This window comes from Solanum pennellii, chromosome 7 (assembly GCF_001406875.1).
Source record: "Solanum pennellii chromosome 7, SPENNV200".
Classification (NCBI taxonomy): domain Eukaryota; kingdom Viridiplantae; phylum Streptophyta; class Magnoliopsida; order Solanales; family Solanaceae; genus Solanum; species Solanum pennellii.
In genome coordinates this window covers 59462461-59482432 of record NC_028643.1, presented here as the reverse complement: position 1 = coordinate 59482432, position 19972 = coordinate 59462461, and the positions used below count along the sequence as shown (strand labels likewise).

At 35.5% G+C, this 19972-nt stretch overlaps 3 protein-coding genes and 1 long non-coding RNA gene across 4 annotated transcripts in view; 3 read left to right on the top strand and 1 right to left on the bottom strand.

Annotated features, from left to right (window-relative positions):
* The first annotated feature begins 350 nt into the window (after positions 1–350).
* On the top strand, positions 351–13237 carry LOC107026503 (diacylglycerol O-acyltransferase 1A). The gene is made up of 16 exons (XM_015227485.2): positions 351–1015; positions 2405–2485; positions 2686–2759; positions 2851–2926; positions 3159–3226; positions 3597–3720; positions 3989–4075; positions 6405–6506; positions 6586–6722; positions 7821–7902; positions 8010–8030; positions 11420–11482; positions 11967–12014; positions 12121–12183; positions 12429–12482; positions 12593–13237. The coding sequence occupies exons 1-16, from the start codon at positions 656–658 to the stop codon at positions 12695–12697; spliced, it is 1545 nt and encodes a 514-aa protein (XP_015082971.1). The 5' UTR covers positions 351–655; the 3' UTR covers positions 12698–13237.
* An 833-nt stretch (positions 13238–14070) lies between these two features.
* On the top strand, positions 14071–14788 carry LOC107024390. Its single transcript, XM_015225366.2, has one exon. It carries the CDS (start codon positions 14203–14205, stop codon positions 14578–14580), a length of 378 nt encoding a protein of 125 aa, XP_015080852.1. The 5' UTR covers positions 14071–14202; the 3' UTR covers positions 14581–14788.
* Positions 14789–16045: 1257 nt separating this feature from the next.
* Positions 16046–17588, top strand: LOC114077857. The gene is made up of 2 exons (XR_003579135.1): positions 16046–16224; positions 17220–17588. It is a non-coding gene; the product is annotated as an uncharacterized LOC114077857 (long non-coding RNA).
* Positions 17589–19093: 1505 nt separating this feature from the next.
* LOC107026406 (casein kinase 1-like protein 2) overlaps positions 19094–19972 on the bottom strand; it is a 7231-nt gene continuing 6352 nt past the window's right edge. The window contains exon 14 of the mRNA XM_015227360.2: positions 19094–19927. Within this exon, the coding sequence (XP_015082846.1) occupies positions 19628–19927 (300 nt within the window). The 3' untranslated portion in view covers positions 19094–19627. The remainder of the gene's footprint in view (positions 19928–19972) is intronic.

Below are 19972 nucleotides of genomic sequence, written 5' to 3'. Positions count from 1 at the left end.
TTTGGATTGGTTTACACTTCTTTAAAACTAAAAATCGAAAATTTAAATCGAACAGTATAAAATAACTGAAAAATCGAGTGCACACCCAGGAGGACCGGAGGGAGATGTCATCAAGAATATAAAAATAGTAAGTTGTTAAAATTCGTGCATTTTGATATATTTTAGGTCAATTAATGGTTTTTAGACCCGTATTAATTTTAATTTTAATATAAAGAATAAAAGTAGGCAGTCAAATGTAAAGGAAAGGATGTTAAATAATGGAGAACAAATATCCTTTGACTTCACAACAATGTGGTCCCCCGCTAATAACAATATATGATTATTCCACTAATTTATTTCTTCTTCCTTTCTTACTTAGTCCCCATTTTTGTCCAGCCATTCTTTCAACCAAATTTGCCTTATAAAAAAAGAAAAAATGTTTGGCACCTCATAACATAAACTTCCAAACGCCTCTGTGATCTTTGTCACTTCCACCCAAAAATGCACAGCACATATTCCACGCATTGCTTAAAAACATATAAATCCAAATCCAGTTTTATCTGAAAAATTCAAAAATCAAACCGCCTTAAGCACCAATATCCTCATCTTAGATCCTCTTTTTCAGTTATCGATAACTGCATGTCGGTTTCCATTTCTAATCTCCTCTGATTTTGTAATGCCAATCATGGAATTGCCGGAGAATCAAGGAGCCACCGCCACTGCAACGGCAACGGCGTCGGGTATTAAATCTGATCTTATTCGGAGAAGACGTGGTGGTAATGGTTTTGAGCCGGCTACTGCAATTAACGGTGACGATGTATGTAGTAGCGATGCTGGATTTGAAACGATGAATGAGCCGAGTAAATCGGTTGGTGAATCCAATCCAAGGGAGGAGGTGGAGGCTGTTGCCAATGGACAGGAGGAAAGCAATACAACCGAAGCAACAACTGCCTATAAATTTTCTTACAGGGCGTCCGCGCCAGCTCACCGGCTAATCAGAGAGAGTCCTCTTAGCTCTGACGCCATTTTCAGACAGGTGTGTTTATTTCTCACTATCTTCTCTATTTTTAGTTCTGGTATAATCAGTTTTCGGAAATTGTTTGTAATAGTATGACATGCTGAGATTCGAAACTGAGTTTACAATAACAGAGTAATTTTGGTGGCTCCTCATTTGTGCTTAACAAGAGGTCAAACAAGCCTTGGGTTGAGTGGTAGCATTTCGATTTTAGGATGTAATTGTGATCTATGATTTATGAGAGAATGTATCTAAATGCCTTAGTCCAAAAGCATTTCCCTGTTTTCTGATTACCTGTTAAAGGCTGCGAATACTAGCGGTCATGATAATTTGTTGCAAAAGTTGAAGTACATAGGCATTCAATATTATTGGGCAACTTGACTTTCACATTTTCTTGAGTGAAATTGTCCGCTAAATTGGATCAACTGTGCTCAATGTGCAGCACTTTTTCTTTTATAAGACACGAACTTCAAAGAGACTGCCCGCACATTAGTCCTACACTTTCTGTTAGCATCAGCAGGACTTGCCATCAGAGGAAACTAGGCATTGCAATTTGCCATTGTCCTTGATGTGCTTCATTCAATCACACGACTTAAACCTAGTGCCTTAAAATTAAAATCTTGCAATTCCAATTTTTTTCATGAACCGGTTTCAATTTTTGGATGTATCAACCATTAATCTATGGTTACCAAATGGCATTGCTGCCACAAACAGTGATCATGCAGAAAAAGAAGCTGTCTTTACCCCTAATCTGAAAGATAGGGTACTAAAACAAAGAGGTCAGCCAAAACGGTAGTCCTGCCACTGTCAGTGATCATGCCACAAGAAAAGCTGTCCTTAACCCATCCTCTAAATAATAAATCTTCGCCCTCTCTGATTTAGGATATACTCATAGAGGAAAAGCATAGAGGATATATAGAACTGTTAATAGGTAAAGGTTCTTGTGATATTTGGTTTGATCACACCTATACTGTGCATTATAGAGGAAACGCATAGCAGGTGATCTTGACAAATGATAAGAGTTACTGTGAAATATTATCAGTATTGACTAATGATTTTTGAACTTATGAAGACAGTAGAAATCTTTCTCAAAAAAAAAAAAATCATTCTCAAAAATGAAGACATTGGAAATCTATGAACTTTTTGCAAACAAAAGATACTCAACTTCATGTTTTTCGTGATTTTGCATTTCATGTGGCTCACAAATAGCACTATGCTATAAATGAGTTACTGTGGTATATTATTAGTATTTGCTAGTGATGTATGAACTACTGAGGAAAGGGGAAGTCTACAAACTTTCAGTTTCGTGTATTTCTTGAATGCATCTCATGTGGCTCACAAGAGCTTATACCTTTGTATAAAGTGCGCATAAAACTCTTTGCTGATACCCAATATATGGTTTTGTGGTAGAGTCATGCAGGCTTGTTCAATCTCTGTGTTGTGGTGCTGATTGCTGTTAACAGCAGGTTGATTATCGAAAATTTGATGAAGGTATACATCTTTCTGTTATATCACTGTAATTAATTTGACTAGAGAGTGCAATCTGTTGCCTGCCCACTTGTTTGATTCATCAGTATCACCATCTGAGCCAATCAATGAATAGGAATAGGGTTACAAAAGAGATAATATGTCATTTTTCAGAATGTTTTAAGTATTATACTGCAGATGACAAACTTTGACTACTCTTGCAGTATGGCCTGTTAATTAGGGCTGGATTTTGGTTTAGTTCAAAGTCTTTAAGGGATTGGCCGCTTCTAATGTGCTGGTATTGTCATTTGTGCTCCCTTCTCTTGCTATGATCTTAATACCCACTATTCTTTGGACAAAGAAGTTTGAAAGTCTTCATTTGCTTCCAGTCTCATTCTTCAACTTTTGCCCGTCACTGCTTTCCTAGTGGAGAAGATGGCACAGAAGAGGCGTTTGACTGAGCGTGTAAGTCAAGATGACCTCTTTTTCTATGTTTCCTTATTTTTTCCTTTCTAAAATCCATTCCTTGTTACTTTCACATGGAGTTCTCACCGACTCGTTTTCCTGTAGTGAAGGGAGTTTATGTTGGTGTTTGTGGCTATTGTGATTTTCACTTGTGATGTTTTGACTATTTTTATGATCCACAAATACTTTAAGACTCAAACTTAATCAATAAATTTTCTGCGTGATGCTGCAGGCGGTGGTCATTCTTCACATAACTATAACAACAGTTGCCATTTTGTATCCAGTTCTGGTCATTCTCAAGTATGTCTTTATGCATTGTAATCTTGAAGCTTTGATATATATCCTCTTAAAAGTTTATGATAGGCGGTTCTAGCTGCTTCCATCTTTGTAGTAAAACTGGGAAATTTCTAGGTAGTGAATATTTTAGATGTCCAAAAATGACTATTTATTGGGACAGGAGTTCTGCTTTGGAACTAATATTTGATTCTGAGTTAAACTATTTGAGACATTTTAAAACCTTCATTTTGGGATGTTGGGAAGGATAATCACTGATGTAAAATTTGGATTACCATTACGAGGGGAGAATTTTCAACTGTACCTGTCCAACTGCGATTTCTCTAGCTGGTATATATTTAAATTAATATCAAGTTAATGCTTTTAAACTGCACAGGTGTGATTCTGCTTTTCTGTCTGGTGTCATATTGATGCTCGTTGCTTGTATTGTGTGGATGAAGCTGGTTTCTTATGCACATACAAATCACGATATGAGAGTACTTGCAAAGTCTATAGATAAGGTATTATTAATCTGTGTCCTCTTCTCATGGACCCATAGGATCTGTGCTGGATTAAAGCTTCATTTTTGGGTGTGAATATTAAAAACCATTAGATTAACCAACTTAAGTGATTTATCTTATTCTTGTGCTTTGAGCAATTTTATATCGAATCTCTTACATCTAGCCTTTTTATGTTTTTTTTTGTTTCGTTTTTCTCTTATTTCAGACCCCACTTTGTGGGTTTTCACTGGGTATGTTGTTCTTGTTATTCACTTATTTATGTTGTTAGGTTGAAACTTCGGATGCGGATTACTCTTATGATGTCAGCTTCAAGAGTTTGGCTTACTTCATGGTGGCTCCAACATTATGCTATCAGGTAGGATCAGTGAAATCTTGCAAAATTTTATCCAGTCAATTTCTTCCATTGTAACGAACCTGCATCATTAGCTTATGTCTGATTGCAAATTAACCTTGATTTTAAATAGATAAACTTGTTTATGGTGGTTTGCAATGTTTAATACAGAAATTAGGAGTGGATGACTGTGCCTAGTTGATGCTTTCAGGTTTTAAGTTTGGTCATAGAGGACACTAGACATTATTGCTGATGAACTTGTATTTGATATGTGCCAAATTAACTATCATACATAGACTTCAATGGTCAAAGTTATGTAATTTGACCACCAACCTATTCCTAATCTATCAGGCATTTTGCAACTTAAAACTCTTATCAGTAAATACTACCATGACTAATTCTACAGGGTACCTGCAACGTCCCACCAGCAAAAGTACCGGTAACTCTGGCTTTTACAGATAGAAAGAAATCAGCTAGTACGATTGCCCCTGGGATTTGAACTGATACCTCATGATTCTCAACCTGCTTCATTGACCACTAGGCCACACCCTTGATCTGACATCATTCTTAGCATTGGTCAATTTGGCTACGAGGGTAAAGTAAATTAGGTAACAAGTGGGAGAGAGGGGCTATCGATCTTCTAAATATATCACAACCTAGTATCTTTAAATTGGTGTTGTAAGTGCTACGAATAGTAAATTTGGTGGTAGGTATCTTGTGTTTGTAGTCATCAACTTATTATTTTTGTTTTTTTGATTTTGAAATTGTTTTGCAGGATGCTGAGCCCTCATATTAATTTTAACAAGTCTAATTTCTTCCTGCTAGTCTGCTATCCTATAGTATGTATCGTATGGTCGGGTCTCTAATTGTTAGAATCCTAATTTTTTTTTGGAGAATTGGTAAACATTATATTCTTCAGCATTAAGGATATGTTGGGGGCCTTTAGAAAATCAGAAAAGAACAAAAAGCATAATTCTTACAAGGATCTAAGAATTCTAAAAGTTGATCCGACTCCTCTAATCCTATCTCTTTACCCAAAAAATATAGAGATACAATACAATTCCATTTAACCTTGTGAATGGAATTGGATATATCTTCAAAATTCCTACTATTCCTCTCCTTCAACACTGTCCACCAAATGCAATGCGGAATCAAATTCCACCAAGTCTTCTGTCTCTTGCTACTTCCTCGCCTGTTCCAACAACTAGGTAAATCAGTTGTTAGAATCCTCATTTTTCCCTCACTACAATTATTGATACATACCTTCAAATGCTTTCTGTTATAGATTCCGTGCTCAAAACAGCTTGTCAAACAATATTGGTGCGAATGGAATCACCATTTTATAAGAAGATACACATGTTACTAGTATAAATTGTCATTCTTGTATGCTTGACGATTTACCTACGAATTAGTATTGTTGGTGTTTAGATGTTTCAAATTACTTATTGAGATTGCAAAAGGACTGGGTTATATAATACTCTTTAAACTATTTACATTGCTGCCTTTGAATTCCCTATTGAATTGTACTGTTCATACTCAGACTCCAAGAGCAGTTGTAATTTAGAAGTTCAGGTTAAGTCAAGCAAAATTAGTATACGTAGGGAGTTGTTGAATTGAACATATTCCTTCATTTTGACTAATACAGTGTATTTTATCATGCTAATTTTGGGTCTGGTCCTGAAAGACAACTGAGCCAAACGATTAAGCTAGAATTGAACAAAGTTCATTCCATGATAATCCAATATTGGAGGACTCTTTTTTCTCTCTCCTTTTTTTTTTTTTGACAAAAGTACTGTTGTATTCCTCAGCATTAAAGGATGCTGGTCACCTTCAAACACTTTTTACTAGAGGAGAAAATAGAATCTAGATTTACAAAGCTCCTAAGAAATCGACAAATTCATCCATTTCCTCTATACAGTTCTCCTTGCACCAAAAAAATAATCTGACTAGACAGCTCCATTTTACATCGCGAATGGACTTAAGTTTATCTCAAAAGCATCTCCCATTTCTTTCTTTCCACACCGTCCACCAAATGCAAGAAGGTATCATCCGCCACCAGCACTTCTTCTGGCTTTTGCTGCCACTACTTCTGATCCTACAGCTCAATTCTAGCTAAATGCATAACTTATTGTGGTTCCCTCTTCCTTCTTACCAAAAAAATTATACGCTAAAATCTTATAAGTTTTATTTATGTATGATAACCAAAGGAAATAGATTACGAAAGCTATCATCTTATCATTAAATCCCCTTTTAAATAAAAATCCTATATAAGGGATCAAAGAGATTTCACTCTACGAGTTGTTTTTTACATCAACTCATTAGTTTTTTGATTTATTTATTCTGTTATCTGAAGCTTAGCTATCCCCGCACTCCATGCATTCGCAAAGGTTGGGTTGCCCGACAATTCATCAAGCTGGTAATATTTACAGGATTGATGGGATTCATCATAGAACAGGTGATTTTTTCTTTCGTGAAGGTTCAGAATTTCCTCTGATTAGCATAAATATATTCTGACGGGATGCATACTTGTGCAGTACATTAACCCAATTGTGCAAAATTCACAACATCCTTTGAAAGGAAACCTTTTATATGCCATTGAGAGGGTATTGAAGCTTTCGGTTCCAAATTTATATGTCTGGCTCTGCATGTTTTATTGCATCTTTCATCTTTGGTATGTCCCTCTACTTTTAATTCATATTTACTGTTTTTCCTTTTGTTCGATGCCCGAATCCCTTTTTTTGCAAGAAATGTGTGCTGTAAAATCCTTCAGAACAAGTACCATTAACATCGTTGAAGTGTCTGTCTCCGCAGATTCCCCCTTTCCCAATCGAACTACGTTCAATTCAACTTTGATTCTTCGTTAGAAACTGTTGAAGTGTTGATCACTTACTAAAATTTGAGTTTCTAAACATGATTAGTGCTTACTATCAGGCAGGAAAGGAAGTACCAGATGGTACACCAATAGAACCTCCGTAGGTTCTCAATGATCCTGAGTGGTTTTAGTTACCGTATATCTGATTGAAAATCTATCCGTCTCCCCCTCCCGCACTCCACCCAACCCCTCCCAAATAAAAGGAGAGAAAAGGTTCCCCTAGAATAAGAAAGTACCTTTTAGTTATGAATGCCTTAATGCTCAGGCCTTCTGAATCCTTTGAACAGTTATGATTGTTGACGTGTCATTAGAACTCATCTGATGTTTAAACAATGCATTCTTCCTTATTTTTCATTCTTCCTTATTTTTGTTAGTGTTAAAGATACAGATATAATTTATCTCTTTGCTTCCTCTTCGGAATGGCGTTGGTGTTTGTAAAGATGGATCTTGGCCCTTTCTTAACCCCAAAAGCTATAGCTTGTAGGGTGAAGATTGTCCAAGTCCAGATAAGGAGACCGATTGCCCATCCCTTTTCCGATGTGGGACTTCTTAACACTCCCCTGCACGCCCAGACCTCGTTAGAGCGTGGACATGTAAATGGGGTCCAACATTGGTGAATAAAGAATTGGAGAACCTGGCTCTGAGACCATGCAAAGATATGGCTTTTGGGCCTAACTCAACCCCAAAGCTAGCTTGTAGGGTGAGGATTGTCCAAGTCCATATTAGGAGACCAATTGCTCATCCCTTTTCTGATGTGGAACTTCTTAACTGTGTTAACAAGGATATGAAAAGCTTCTACTCTGATCTCTGAATAATACTAAAACGAATATTTGGCTTATGTTCCCTTTTGCATCAAAGGGACTTAGTTCTGTTCACATATTTCATATTTGTCTTCAGGCTAAATATACTTGCCGAACTACTATGTTTTGGTGATCGTGAGTTCTACAAGGATTGGTGGAATGCCAAAACAATTGATGAGGTAGATTCAAATATCACTTTGCATTCTGTTATACTAACTGTTTCAGATCTGGTTGGAGTTTCTTATTCTTTCTTATGTGATTATCCTGCTGTGGCTGCTGTTATCAGTACTGGAGAATGTGGAATATGGTATGTCTATCTTCCTTTTACGATAAATCATTTCCTGATTCTTATGCATGCAAACATGTTGTTGTCTTATTGACCAAGAAGTCTACTTATTCGATTGATGTTCAGTTTCTACCAAAAGTACATTCTGAAATGATGTTATTGTCACTTGTAAAGCCTTCCTTAACAGAATCAATTGTCTGCCACTCTTTCACTCCACAGTTGGCTATAACAAAATATCTTTGGCCCAACCTGTATCTTTCCAAAAGTACACTTGACAGGAATGACAATCAACTATAGGGATGGCAAGCAGTGCAGTGTGTTTTCTATCTTAACCTGCAAAATTTCAAATTCACCCGCTCCACATAGCACATTCACCCCGTCAACCTGCCCCATACTATACCCACGTCCACCAACCCCCGCCCTGTTCAAGTATTCTTTTCCTTAAAAACGTCAGTTTAATTTCTTTTTTGGTCTTTTGGCTGGAATTTTGCAAGTCAGTTAGGGAATTAAAGTCTGTTCTTAAGTTCTATTTTCTTTTTTGGGGGGGCCTTTAGAGCTTTAAAACAATGAAGGTAGTGCTTGGAAATAACATAAAACTGGTTTGATCTAAAATTGAAACAAGTTTTTAGGTTTTCAAAGGCTGCTGCTAATGATTAATATTATAGAAGAATTTAGTTGTGAAATTAGTGATGCACGGTTCTACACATCTGCATATTGACATTGTAAATATCTTTTAAAAATCTTATCAATATTAAAAATGGAAAAAGAATGATCTGCATTAGTTTTGGTTAGCGGCTGCAGTAACTCTGCAAAATACATGTTACATTTTCCTAAGTTTAGGTACGTTTTAGATTATTTTCATTTCCATTTTTCCGTGTCAATGATATATTCCAAATTGCTTTTCAAAATTCATAAGAATAGAATAACCTACACACAGGGGTGGATGCAACATAGTAGCACCAGGTTCATTTGTACCCAGTACTTCCAATGCCTAGCATAAATTTATGTATAAAAGTCTACTAAAATTACAATAAATGTTACTCCCTTCCTCCTAATTTATGGGATGTAATTTGACTAGGCATGGAGTTTAAGAAATATGGGAAGACAATGTTCCAAAACTATCCTTACCTTTGTGAACTTTCTGCCATATAAGTGGGACTCAACATGGGTAATTTGTTGATAATGACATTAAACATATTTCAAATAAGGAATGTGTCATTCCATTTGGTACTGACTAAAAAGAAAAGTGTGTCATATGAATTGGGACTTACGGAGTATATATGAATGTGTAAACATTAAAAATACAAAACCTTACAAATTGAACCTGTAGAGTTTAAATTCCTGATTGGTCTCTGCTGAGACTAATCACTGTGATATCAAGTGCACCCATGAATATGACGATCTCCAAACATGAGTGAACTCTTAAGACCAGGAAATTGTGGGATCACTTTAAATTCTAAACCTCACCAAAGTCCAACACCCACATATATTTTTTTTTTTTGAGAGGTAACTTTTTCTTCTATTAACCACAGGTATACTACATCAGAGTAGTACCCCTTCCAAAAGTATTACAAACTAAAAACAGACTCCATCTGTGCTGTTTGTCTTAAACAGTCTAAAACATCAAAAAGTTCTTCTGCCTTTCTGTTTACACAAAAAATAAGAATGAGCTATACAATTCATCTTAAAGTTCTGCAAATTGTTCTTCTTGCCCCCAAAACATCTTTGATTCCTTTATTTCCACACTGTCCACTTTATACAAGCTGGGACAATCTACCATCTCTCCTCCTTAATTGTAGTATTGCCCACATTGATCCAACAGTTCAGAAGTTGTGTTATGTTTCTTGGTTTCACCCAAGTGCTCTTCCTAAGGCTGCTGAATGTTCTCTATAATTTAATTATTTTATCTCGACCCTCCCTGCATATGTCCAAACATGCACCTCCTCACACATGTCTAAACCCGCCCTTTTATTAACTCAACTCATTTTGATCTGCCTAAATTCAGCTCAACCCGCCCATTTGGCTGCCTGTAGTTTAGGTATGCAACTAATAATTCATGCCAAGCTTATGAAGGTCTTAAGGTATTCTGCCTTTAGGTTACTACTTAAAGTGAGTTTAATGGACTTTGAGTTAATCTATGTTGCTTGGACACATGTGCGAGTCAGATCCTCCAGAAGTAGTGCATGAGGAATCCAAAATGGGTGCGGCTACATGTTTGAAGAGTCCGAGTAAAATATATATCAATAGTTCAGTTTATTTATTTTCTGTAGTTTGATTTTTCTGTTGTCATACTTGTTATTAAATATAACTGCAATAAGGATGTCATTTTGGTTAGTAACAGAATCAACTTTTACCCCTTAAAGAAAGAAGGGTCATTTTTTAAAAAATGAAACTTATTACCCTAAGAATAATAAAGGCTTTTCTGCATTGAGTTATTTGTGGTTTCTATTGTTCAACACTTTGTAGTTTTTTTCTGAATGTCCCATTTAGTTTTGGGGTTTGTTCAATATTTCATCGTTCTTAAATAAATTTAAGGCTGAATAGACAAATAGACACTCGTGCTTGCACTGATTTGTATAACAACCCTTATGCTCCACGGGGTTTCATCCGGACACCTAAACAGATTTCTTGTTTTACACAAACTTAACATAACCTTGGTCAACAGTTAGATGGGTTTATAACACTAATTCTGACCATGTATAGTTGTCTGGATGAAACCTCATGGAGTCGAGGGCTGGGAACACAAATAGGTGCAAGTATGAGTGTCCATTTGGCTATTCAGGTTGACCTATTAGGTTACAAAAAGGGAGCATCTTTGGTCCATCCTAATGAACACCCTAAATAATACTCCCTCTGTCCCAATTTATGTGACTTACTTTTCTTTTTAGTCAGTCCCAAAAAGAATTGACACGTTTTTATATTAAGCAAGAATTGACTATAAAATGTCTATTTTACCCTTAATGAAATGATTTACAGCCTCACAAATTTCTATCATTCATTTTGGACCATAAGTTTTAAAGGTATTCCTTTCTTTCTTAAACTCCGTGCCGAGTCAAACTACCTCACATAAAATGGGACGGAGGGAGTACGTTAAATCTAATTGATAGAATTGGTCAATATTTTTGAGTTTTTTAACTCAAATGGTTTCCAGAGTATAGGCTTTGTTCTGTGTTTTTCCCTCTTCTATGAAACTATCCTTTGAGTTTGAATGGAGTATTTCCTGTCCACCCGACAGATTGCATGAGACCACGTAAAATTATGGCCTTTATGATGTCCTGCTTCGCCAAGTCAATTTTGCTATTCCACCATATAAAAGAACCCCAAGTTACAAGGCAATTCAGCTTCCATCTTTGTTAAGGCATTTTTCCTTTCCTTTATATTAGTAACAATGTATCTTGTGATTATTGCAGCCTGTTCATAAGTGGATGGTTCGTCATATTTATTTCCCCTGCTTAAGGAATGGAATTCCAAAGGTGCCTGCCTTCTCAGTCTCAATAATTCCTTTTTTTGTTTTTTCGTGTATATATCATACTTTTCTTGTGTTTGCCTCTCCAAATTGATTTCTGATATTTCTTCTACTTTTAGTTTCATTGTATGTGCAGCAATCTATGTTCGTTCATGATTCCTCAATTCAAAATGCATTTTTTAGAGAACTTATGGCAGCATTTTCACCTTTTTACTATATGTCGATCTGCAAGTACAAATATTTCCAGTTAGATGGGTTTAAAACCTTAAGGTTACGTCTTTATGCTAAAAACAGAATAGTTGCCTCTGATATTCGACCTTCATAACGTACGTTTTAGTTGACAATTCAAGAGAATATTTTTGTAGAAGTATTTATCTGTCAGATCTCAGTTAATTGGTGAGTGTAAATAGGATAAAACGCTAACCTGTTGCTTGAAATGATTTTGCACTCTCTGCTTTGACAAGTTTAATATCCGCTTACGCTTGGTGCAGGCGGTCGCGTTACTGATTGCTTTCCTTGTTTCTGCTGTTTTCCATGAGGTATGTTGTTTCCTCCCTCTTCCATATTTTATAACATAACCCAGTAATGGCAACTTACAACTACTGGTCCGAGTCTCTAAGATGACGTGTTCCTGCCTATCTGCAGCTGTGTATTGCTGTTCCTTGTCGCCTTTTCAAGTTTTGGGCATTCATTGGAATTATGTTCCAGGTAATGGCATTTAGCATTATGTTATTGGATTTAATTGTATACACTGGCTACAAATTTACACTATCAGCGTAGTCTAACTAATTATAGCTGGTTAGTAGTCATTTTCATCAGGTGCATAGAACTTAAATTCATTGTTATTCATGTTTCCAAAGCACACTGCTTTTAAAACATCAATATTTGAAATGTTAAGATTATCTTTTTTTGCCCATGCTGAAGATTAAATATGGCGATGTTTCTTTCATCAGGTTCCTTTGGTCATTCTCACAAACTTCTTACAAAATCAGTTCCAAAGCTCGATGGTATGTTTTTAGGTGTAGTTATATTTCCATATGCTCAGCTGATTCCTTCTTCTACATTCATTTAAAATGTAATTAAAAGTGAATCACATTAAGTTATATAATCTTTCTAGGTTGGCAATATGATGTTCTGGTGCTTTTTCTGCATTCTTGGTCAGCCGATGTGTGTGCTCCTGTATTACCACGACGTAATGAATAGAAAAGGCAGTGCACATTAAGCATCATGCCGGAGATCATGAATCGTTGTGTGTTTGAGTATTTATGTTTTGGATTCCAAGCTCTATGCTACTGTTTCTTAGAGAACACTGGTCATCCACCAGTAACAATGCTGATGATGTGTTTCTGGCGAAGGCATCCTGCTATTTCCTTCATCACTCCAAATGATATTCAGATGACACACGAAATTATCTGTTCTGGATGCACAACACAAGGGCACGACAAGGTGATGCGGATGACTTAACATTTTTATGGTTTTTCTCTACGTCAGAAAAATGTAACATACAATCTTGGGGTACCTGCACTTGTTAATGTAATCCCTACTCGCCTCTAATTTCTCATTCATCTCTTTTGCTTGTGCTTGGCTGTGATGCTAGCATGAAATGTAAATAATTGAGTGTAACACATAAACAAAGCCGATTGTGCTTAAAAACGCTTAATTTGTTGTTGTGAAACAAAGTTTTGGAGGAAGCTAAATCATACTTACTATTGCACAGCTGTGAAGTAGACAGCAAAGAACATGATAGATTCATATTAAATTTGGTAATGTCTATGTCCTATTTGTATTTTAATGGTGTATAATTTGGACATGAAGTTAAATGTTTTTAAATTTGAGTTTTCGAGAACTTTTTTTCCATCGACATTTTGCGTAACTAGTAACAGCGTGAATAATTGAACCATTTTCTGGAATTGTAGATTAAGGGCAGACTTTTTTGACTTGAAAGCGCGAGAACATTATGGTTAATCTTTTCTTTTCTAGACAAGAAAAGTGGGACTTGAAATAAGCTCCACTTGGTTGGTACATTTATCGGTTATCGAAATTATCTTTTGCGCATCTCAACTAATATCATGAGATACCTATCACTTTCTATTAGCAATGTGTATCAGGTGATTCTATATACCAAGGCTAGGACAAATGGACAATTAATTTTACATTCATTTCTAGTCTGTAGAGGTATTAATGCAAAATTTTGGAACAAAGTGGAGCTCCAAATTTACTAGAGGTAACCTCTTCTAAAATGAGTAAATTTTCTTTTACATAATCACATCATTCAAAAGGAAAATGCTCATAAATATCTGTCAGAGTTGATCAAATTATTATTCCTTTGCCACATACAAGAAGTATCTCAACGGACAAGTCAATAATCTGTGTAACTTTACTCTTTATTAATACTTGTTTTACTTTTCTACAGTTAAATTATTTATTTTTTATCTATGTTTTAAGATATACATTTTAATTATATTGAACTTAAAAAGTTATTATCTATAATATTTTCACTTGAGTTTTGAAATGTTTAAATTAATCCAATATAATTTAGGTGGGAAAATAGGTCAAATTAGGTAAGCAAAAGGTGACATAATTGCAGTTAAAACTTGGGACATAACATGCAATTCCACCTCCCCGCTGCTAATCCTACGACCACCGACACAATGGAAAAGGGAAAAATCCAAAGGTGAACCAAAATCAAAGTCCCCAAATTCACAAAATAAACTCGAAGATCCAACCATGGATGACTTGAGATGCAAGTCATATAACGATTCCAGAGGACAGGTCGAAAGGTACAGCTATTCTAGTGATTTTTGTAACGGTTACAGCGAACCCAGTTCAAACCCAAACCCAAATGGGTTTCGATGTTATAGTGCTTCCTATGCATCGAATAACACTCAGATGGAGTTGTCCAAGGAAGTGAAGTTTAAGAAAGGTAAGTCAAGTAATGGGTCAGTTTCTAAGAGCTGGAGTTTCAATGATCCAGAGTTGCAGAGGAAGAAGAGAGTGGCTAGTTATAAGGTTTACACTGTTGAAGGGAAGGTTAAGGGATCCATAAAGAAGAGTTTTCGTTGGATTAAAGAAAGGTGTACCAAAGTTGTGTATGGCTGGACCTGATCTAGAATTTTCAAGTATGTTATATATAGATTTCTTTCAAATAATATACTCTACTGTATTATATTGCTTTGAATGAGTAAAATTATGTCTCATTCGATAGTATTACTTTTTCTTGATGCATTTCCATTTCTGGTTGCCCAGATTAGGATTAAGTAATACTTATGTTATATTTCTTATTGGATTTATTCAAGAGTTGTTACATTAATGAGTCTTTGCTTTCCGTACAAAGTTGTAGTCATCTTCCTGATTTTTGTTTTCATTTTTCGATTCCGAGTGGAGTGTGAAGAATGTTTAAATTCCCCCAAAGTAGATTGGCTCTTATTTTTATTCTTTTGTTGTATCGTAGTAGCTGTCCAACCTTGTACACAACTTGATAATTCCATCCGATATCGTATCCTCCCAGTATCGGCTAATTCCGCCCACCAAGGTGCTTAGACTGATGGGAAGAAATCATCGTTTTGCCTGTATTGGTATTCAATAGTTCTGATTCGAACTTCATCCATGACTGAGATGTGCATATTAATAAAATTGATTCTTGAAATTTCCATAACTAGATCTATACATTCAGCGACCTTCTAGATTAAGATGTAAGGTGCTGTTATTCTCCAGAACTTGGAACAGTAGTTTTGGGCTTCTGTTCGGAAGAAAATCCATTATTGATTAGCAAACTATTGAAATGACTAGGGCCATTTTACTCTCTTGAGAAACTTCACTGTGCTAAAGAGGTCAAGTTTGCTTGCTGAAACTTGAATCTTCTTCAGATGTTCACTGCTTTCGTCTAGTTAAAATCCACTTTCCACCTTACATAATATTCCATAGCCACTTTTGGTTATCTGATTTTGATTAGTTTGTACGTCCTACTTACCCTCCGTTTTTCCCTCTTCCTATGAATAACAGCTTCACTAGTTAATTTTTTGATACTATGGTGTTGTTTTCTGCTGCTATATTTTGTCTCTTTAATGCAAAAACAAGAAGTGAAGCGCACATAAAAATGCCAAATTGTATGAATTTAATACCATAATTGTCGACTTGCGACTAGGTAGAGGGGGCAGGAATCAGCTCCTGACAAGTTTCTCGGTCACTTCAAAGAATATGTAGACTTACAGCTAACATAACTAATTCAGTATACAACAATATCGATATTTATACACTACACAAAATTTAGATTCAAAGAACTGATTGTTGCTCGTTGGGATCACTTTGCACGTCATCAACTGAACTTTGAAGTGCAAATTTCTATAAAATGCATGACTTTGTGCATGAAGCTAAGTTAATAACACTGGTAGAGACTAGACAGGAAAAATCTAGTGCATCATCTATTGATGGTGTATCCAGCATTTCTTAGTTTTTCTTATATGTTGATTTTTTGTTTACTGAAGCCCATTTTTCCTAGTGCTCTGTATTCTTAAAAGCATTTTCTCATCCCTTAAAGGGAAGAAGTGATGCAAAGTTATATTCCTTTAAGGGTGAAATGATGGTATTTCGGGGAAGCTTGCTTTGGATATAAGGTGCAAAGTGATCCACGTGAGGAAACAAGTGGCTGCTTCTTTGAATCTCACATTGAAAGATGAAACATAGAAGAGAAAAAGGAGCAGAGAAAACTAAGGTTTTTCGTATAGTTTGAGTACTCCCAGTCCTCTCCAGGTATAATTTGTTGTTTTTCCCTCCAATTCTCTTCTTGTTTCCTCTGTTCCGTGACGATACTTCTCCTATCCTTTTTTTGAATCTATGGTTCTCTTGCTTTGTTTGGATTTCTTTTCATCTTTTTTCTTCAAGATAGCTCTTTCTTCTTCTCTGGTATATTACTCATTTTCTTGAGGTATCTTATTCTTTCTTCGTTTTTATTTCGGGTTTCTCTACCGTCTCTAGTTTCTTCTACTCCCTTACCGTCGAGATTCTTTTTCTGTCTTGAAATCTCCATGTTTTGTTCTCTATCGTGCTATTATTGATTTATACACTGATTGTTTGGATATAAAAAATGCTCTTGCAGTTATACTGATAAAAAAATGATCTCTCAGTTGAAGCAAATTATAGTTCTGGTATAAATTAATTACATTATTATGAAATCAAATGCTGCAACTAGTTCGTTTATGGCTAGTCAATTGAAAATTGATGATGTCGTTAAAATTGTTGGTTTTGTGAGTTAATCACATGTTAATGGTGTTGAAATTTATTTGCTTTGTTTAGATTATCATATTATATTAGACAGTATTTGTTAAAAGATAAGTCATGTTGATTGCAATTTTGATGCTATACATTTTGTATAGTAGGTTGTTTTGCATTTTTGGATAAATTTACTGTTCACTTTGAAGGGTTCTTCCAAAGTTCCAGGAGTGTTGTTGCTCTACCTTCCCTGACCATAATGTTGGGATTAAAGAAGAAAGTAAAACCTACTTAAGTATACTCTTCAACTCTAGTTTACCAACATGGCCGAAGTATTGTATATGTATATGTATATTTAGTATTAAGTATACACTATCTATACACTGTGTGCATATTTTGTACACTAACTAGATGTCGGATTGGTGTTTGGCAATAATTTTTCCTTGAAAAAATCTATCTGTGTTTAGTATCAAAAATGTTATGATTCAGAACAAGTATAGGGTTGTTAAAAGTGCCTCTCTGCTAATTAATTGCAGGAATTTCTTTGTTCCCAGGGCATCGATGTAGTGTGTAGTGCTTGACGCATGCCTGTTATTTAAGTTATAAAGGTTAGAGGGATAGGCTCAATAACCAAGAGTTGCGCACCAGGTACCAGTTGGCTACTGGCTAGGGCTATCCAGAAAGAAGTAATGTGGAAGTCTTCAGACATCTAGTTTCAACCAAGTAATTAGACCTATTAAAAGATGACTTGTGCTGATCGATAAGGGGTGAAACTTACTCACACCCACCAATTTAATATATGCACGTCATGTGTTTACATTTACAGTTCATTTTACTTAATCTTACTTAATTAACATGTGTTTTACTTCATTAAATCACGTAATAATTAATTACAATTGCATTAATATAGTGTAAACACAAGTGCAGGTAAGTTTTTTCGGGTTTCTATTTTATTTTGTTGGCGTTGAAGATAATATTTTGGCAAATTAATGTATGTCTAGTAATAATTGATAAATTGACAAAACATATGATTTATTACGCACATAGTAGTAATTTGGTTAGTTTAGCAATAATTTTTTAATGATAAATTTGTCCAAACTCAGATCAATTTTTAGTAGTTACACAAAAGTCCACAAAACCCTTTTTAAAAAATGATATAGTTTTAGAAAATTATCAATACATCTCAAATTTGAAAATGTGGAAGTTTAGTTATATCTAGAAGTATGAAATATGAAAGAATAAAATGTAAACATTCAATATATCTAGAAGAAGTATGAAATATGAAAGAGGAGATAGATTGACTAACATGTTCCAACAACATGGACACAATGTGAGTATACACGATTAAACCGATAATCATTTAAAGCTATACAAGAATAGCTTTTGACTAAGGGTGACAAATAGTTGAATTGAATCGGATTTGAATGGTCGAATATCAATTGAGGAAAAATGGTTTGGCAAATATCATATGGGCAAATATGAATTTGGTCAAATATGATTTAGACAAAATGATTTTAATCCATTTAAATAAATTTATTATTCAAAAAAAAAAAATCACCCCTCCCGTAGGCACCCTCACCCCACCCCACCTTCCACCTAAAAAATTTTGTTTTTCAAACACAAAAAAAAAATTCTATTTTTTCAAAAAATAAAAATACTCTAAAAGGATTTATACAATATATCCAGTGTGGAAGTAGGCCAACATTTCTATTGGCAAATAGGAGGTTTTAAAGTACATGGCCAAGTACTTATTACTTTTTTAGGTTGTATCTTATTTGAGTTGGGCTGATGGGTATGCGTTAATGTTGTATTAACAGACATACCTACTCATAAGTTAGACCTCAAAAGAAAATGATACCGTGTCCAATGTTCACTCAAGGGCACCGAACAATCGGAATTCGCTCCGGAAGACTTGTATGTGGACTTTTGATTGGACAAACACCCAAAGGAGGAGAAGAGTGACCTTACAGTGTTGGGGTTAGAGAAGAATAGGAGCAACGAACCAGAAATGAAGAGTTTAATAGACAAGGGAAAGAGGGAACAGAAATGAGTTTTATCATCAAAATAACTAGTTTGATTTCATGGGCCATGCACGCCAACAATACGAAATGCATAACACAAACAAGTTACGACAAAAATCACAAATCAGCAAAGGCATCCATGTCAAACTTCTGCAAACTTGTTATAAACAAAGCATAACAAGAAAATCGGGAGAATATGGGCCATTCAGTTCCTCACTTAATAGAAAATCAAAAAAAATAAAAAAAACTTGTAAAGTAGAAATCTAAGGAGTATAACTCACAGTTGTATTTCATATTCATCTTCAACACTTCTCAAGGTTGTGATAGCAAATAAGGTACCTAGATACCTCTCTATATTGTATTTTCACTACACAACTATGCAATGCAAGAAACAGAAAACAAACGATTAAAAATTGCTGCCAAAAGTACATAAAATGACCATCCTTTCTAACACCTCCTATTCTGTTTCAATTGATATACTAGAGAGAAATGAGCACAGCATGATCCTTGCACAACAAGCTACACATGAATTACCAGAACACTAATATTTGAGAACTGTATTTAAATGAACCACATCTACTAACCTGAAAAGTATTAAAAGTATGGGGAAATTTAATATACAGTTTAACTGATCCCCCACAGTTGGACAGAACTAAATGATTATAGACAATGCTGCATGCATTGCCTACATCTATAGAGAGTCATGCACCATGTTGGAGTTAGTATTGACAGAACCTCACACCTCCTGCATTTGCACCATCTGGATTTTTTTATTTGCTGTAGATCTTTTGGCAGAGTGAATAACAACTGCTCATTCACTAGTTTCCAACCCACGAATTCAAACAAAAATAAGCTCTCAGGGCCTCAATCTATATCTGAAGTCTACCAAACAAGTAAAAATTTACATGTGAAAGGATTTGCAATCAATGAGCCCTCTCTTCATCATCAAAATGTAGAGTCTCAATTCCTTTGAGCGCCGATTCATAGTTCTTTATCCCAGAAGTATTCTTGCTAGATGAGGCATACCTAGGATCAGATGATCCACCAAGTAGAGAGCTTCTATGTCCACCTGATATTTTGTGCATAGTTGCTGGACTTGCCTCAGGCGTGCGAGAATGTGTAGGGTCAGAGTCATTTCCCATGGTGAAAGTCTCACGGCTGCCAGAGACTAGACCTTGCCTCAGAGACCCACTAGGTCTTCCCAGAAAACTGGAGCTTGACAACTGCAAATATTGGTATGATTCAGAAAACTGGGGGGGGGGGGGGGA

Coding starts and splice junctions, on each gene's coding strand:
- LOC107024390 (XM_015225366.2), top strand. CDS start 14,203: ATGGATGACTTGAGATGCAAGTCATATAACGATTCCAGAGGACAGGTC.
- LOC107026503 (XM_015227485.2), top strand. CDS start 656: ATGCCAATCATGGAATTGCCGGAGAATCAAGGAGCCACCGCCACTGCA. Junction 8,031..11,419: donor ACTGGAGAATGTGGAATATG/GTATGTCTATCT, acceptor TGATTATTGCAG/CCTGTTCATAAGTGGATGGT. Junction 12,015..12,120: donor TTTCTGCTGTTTTCCATGAG/GTATGTTGTTTC, acceptor GCCTATCTGCAG/CTGTGTATTGCTGTTCCTTG.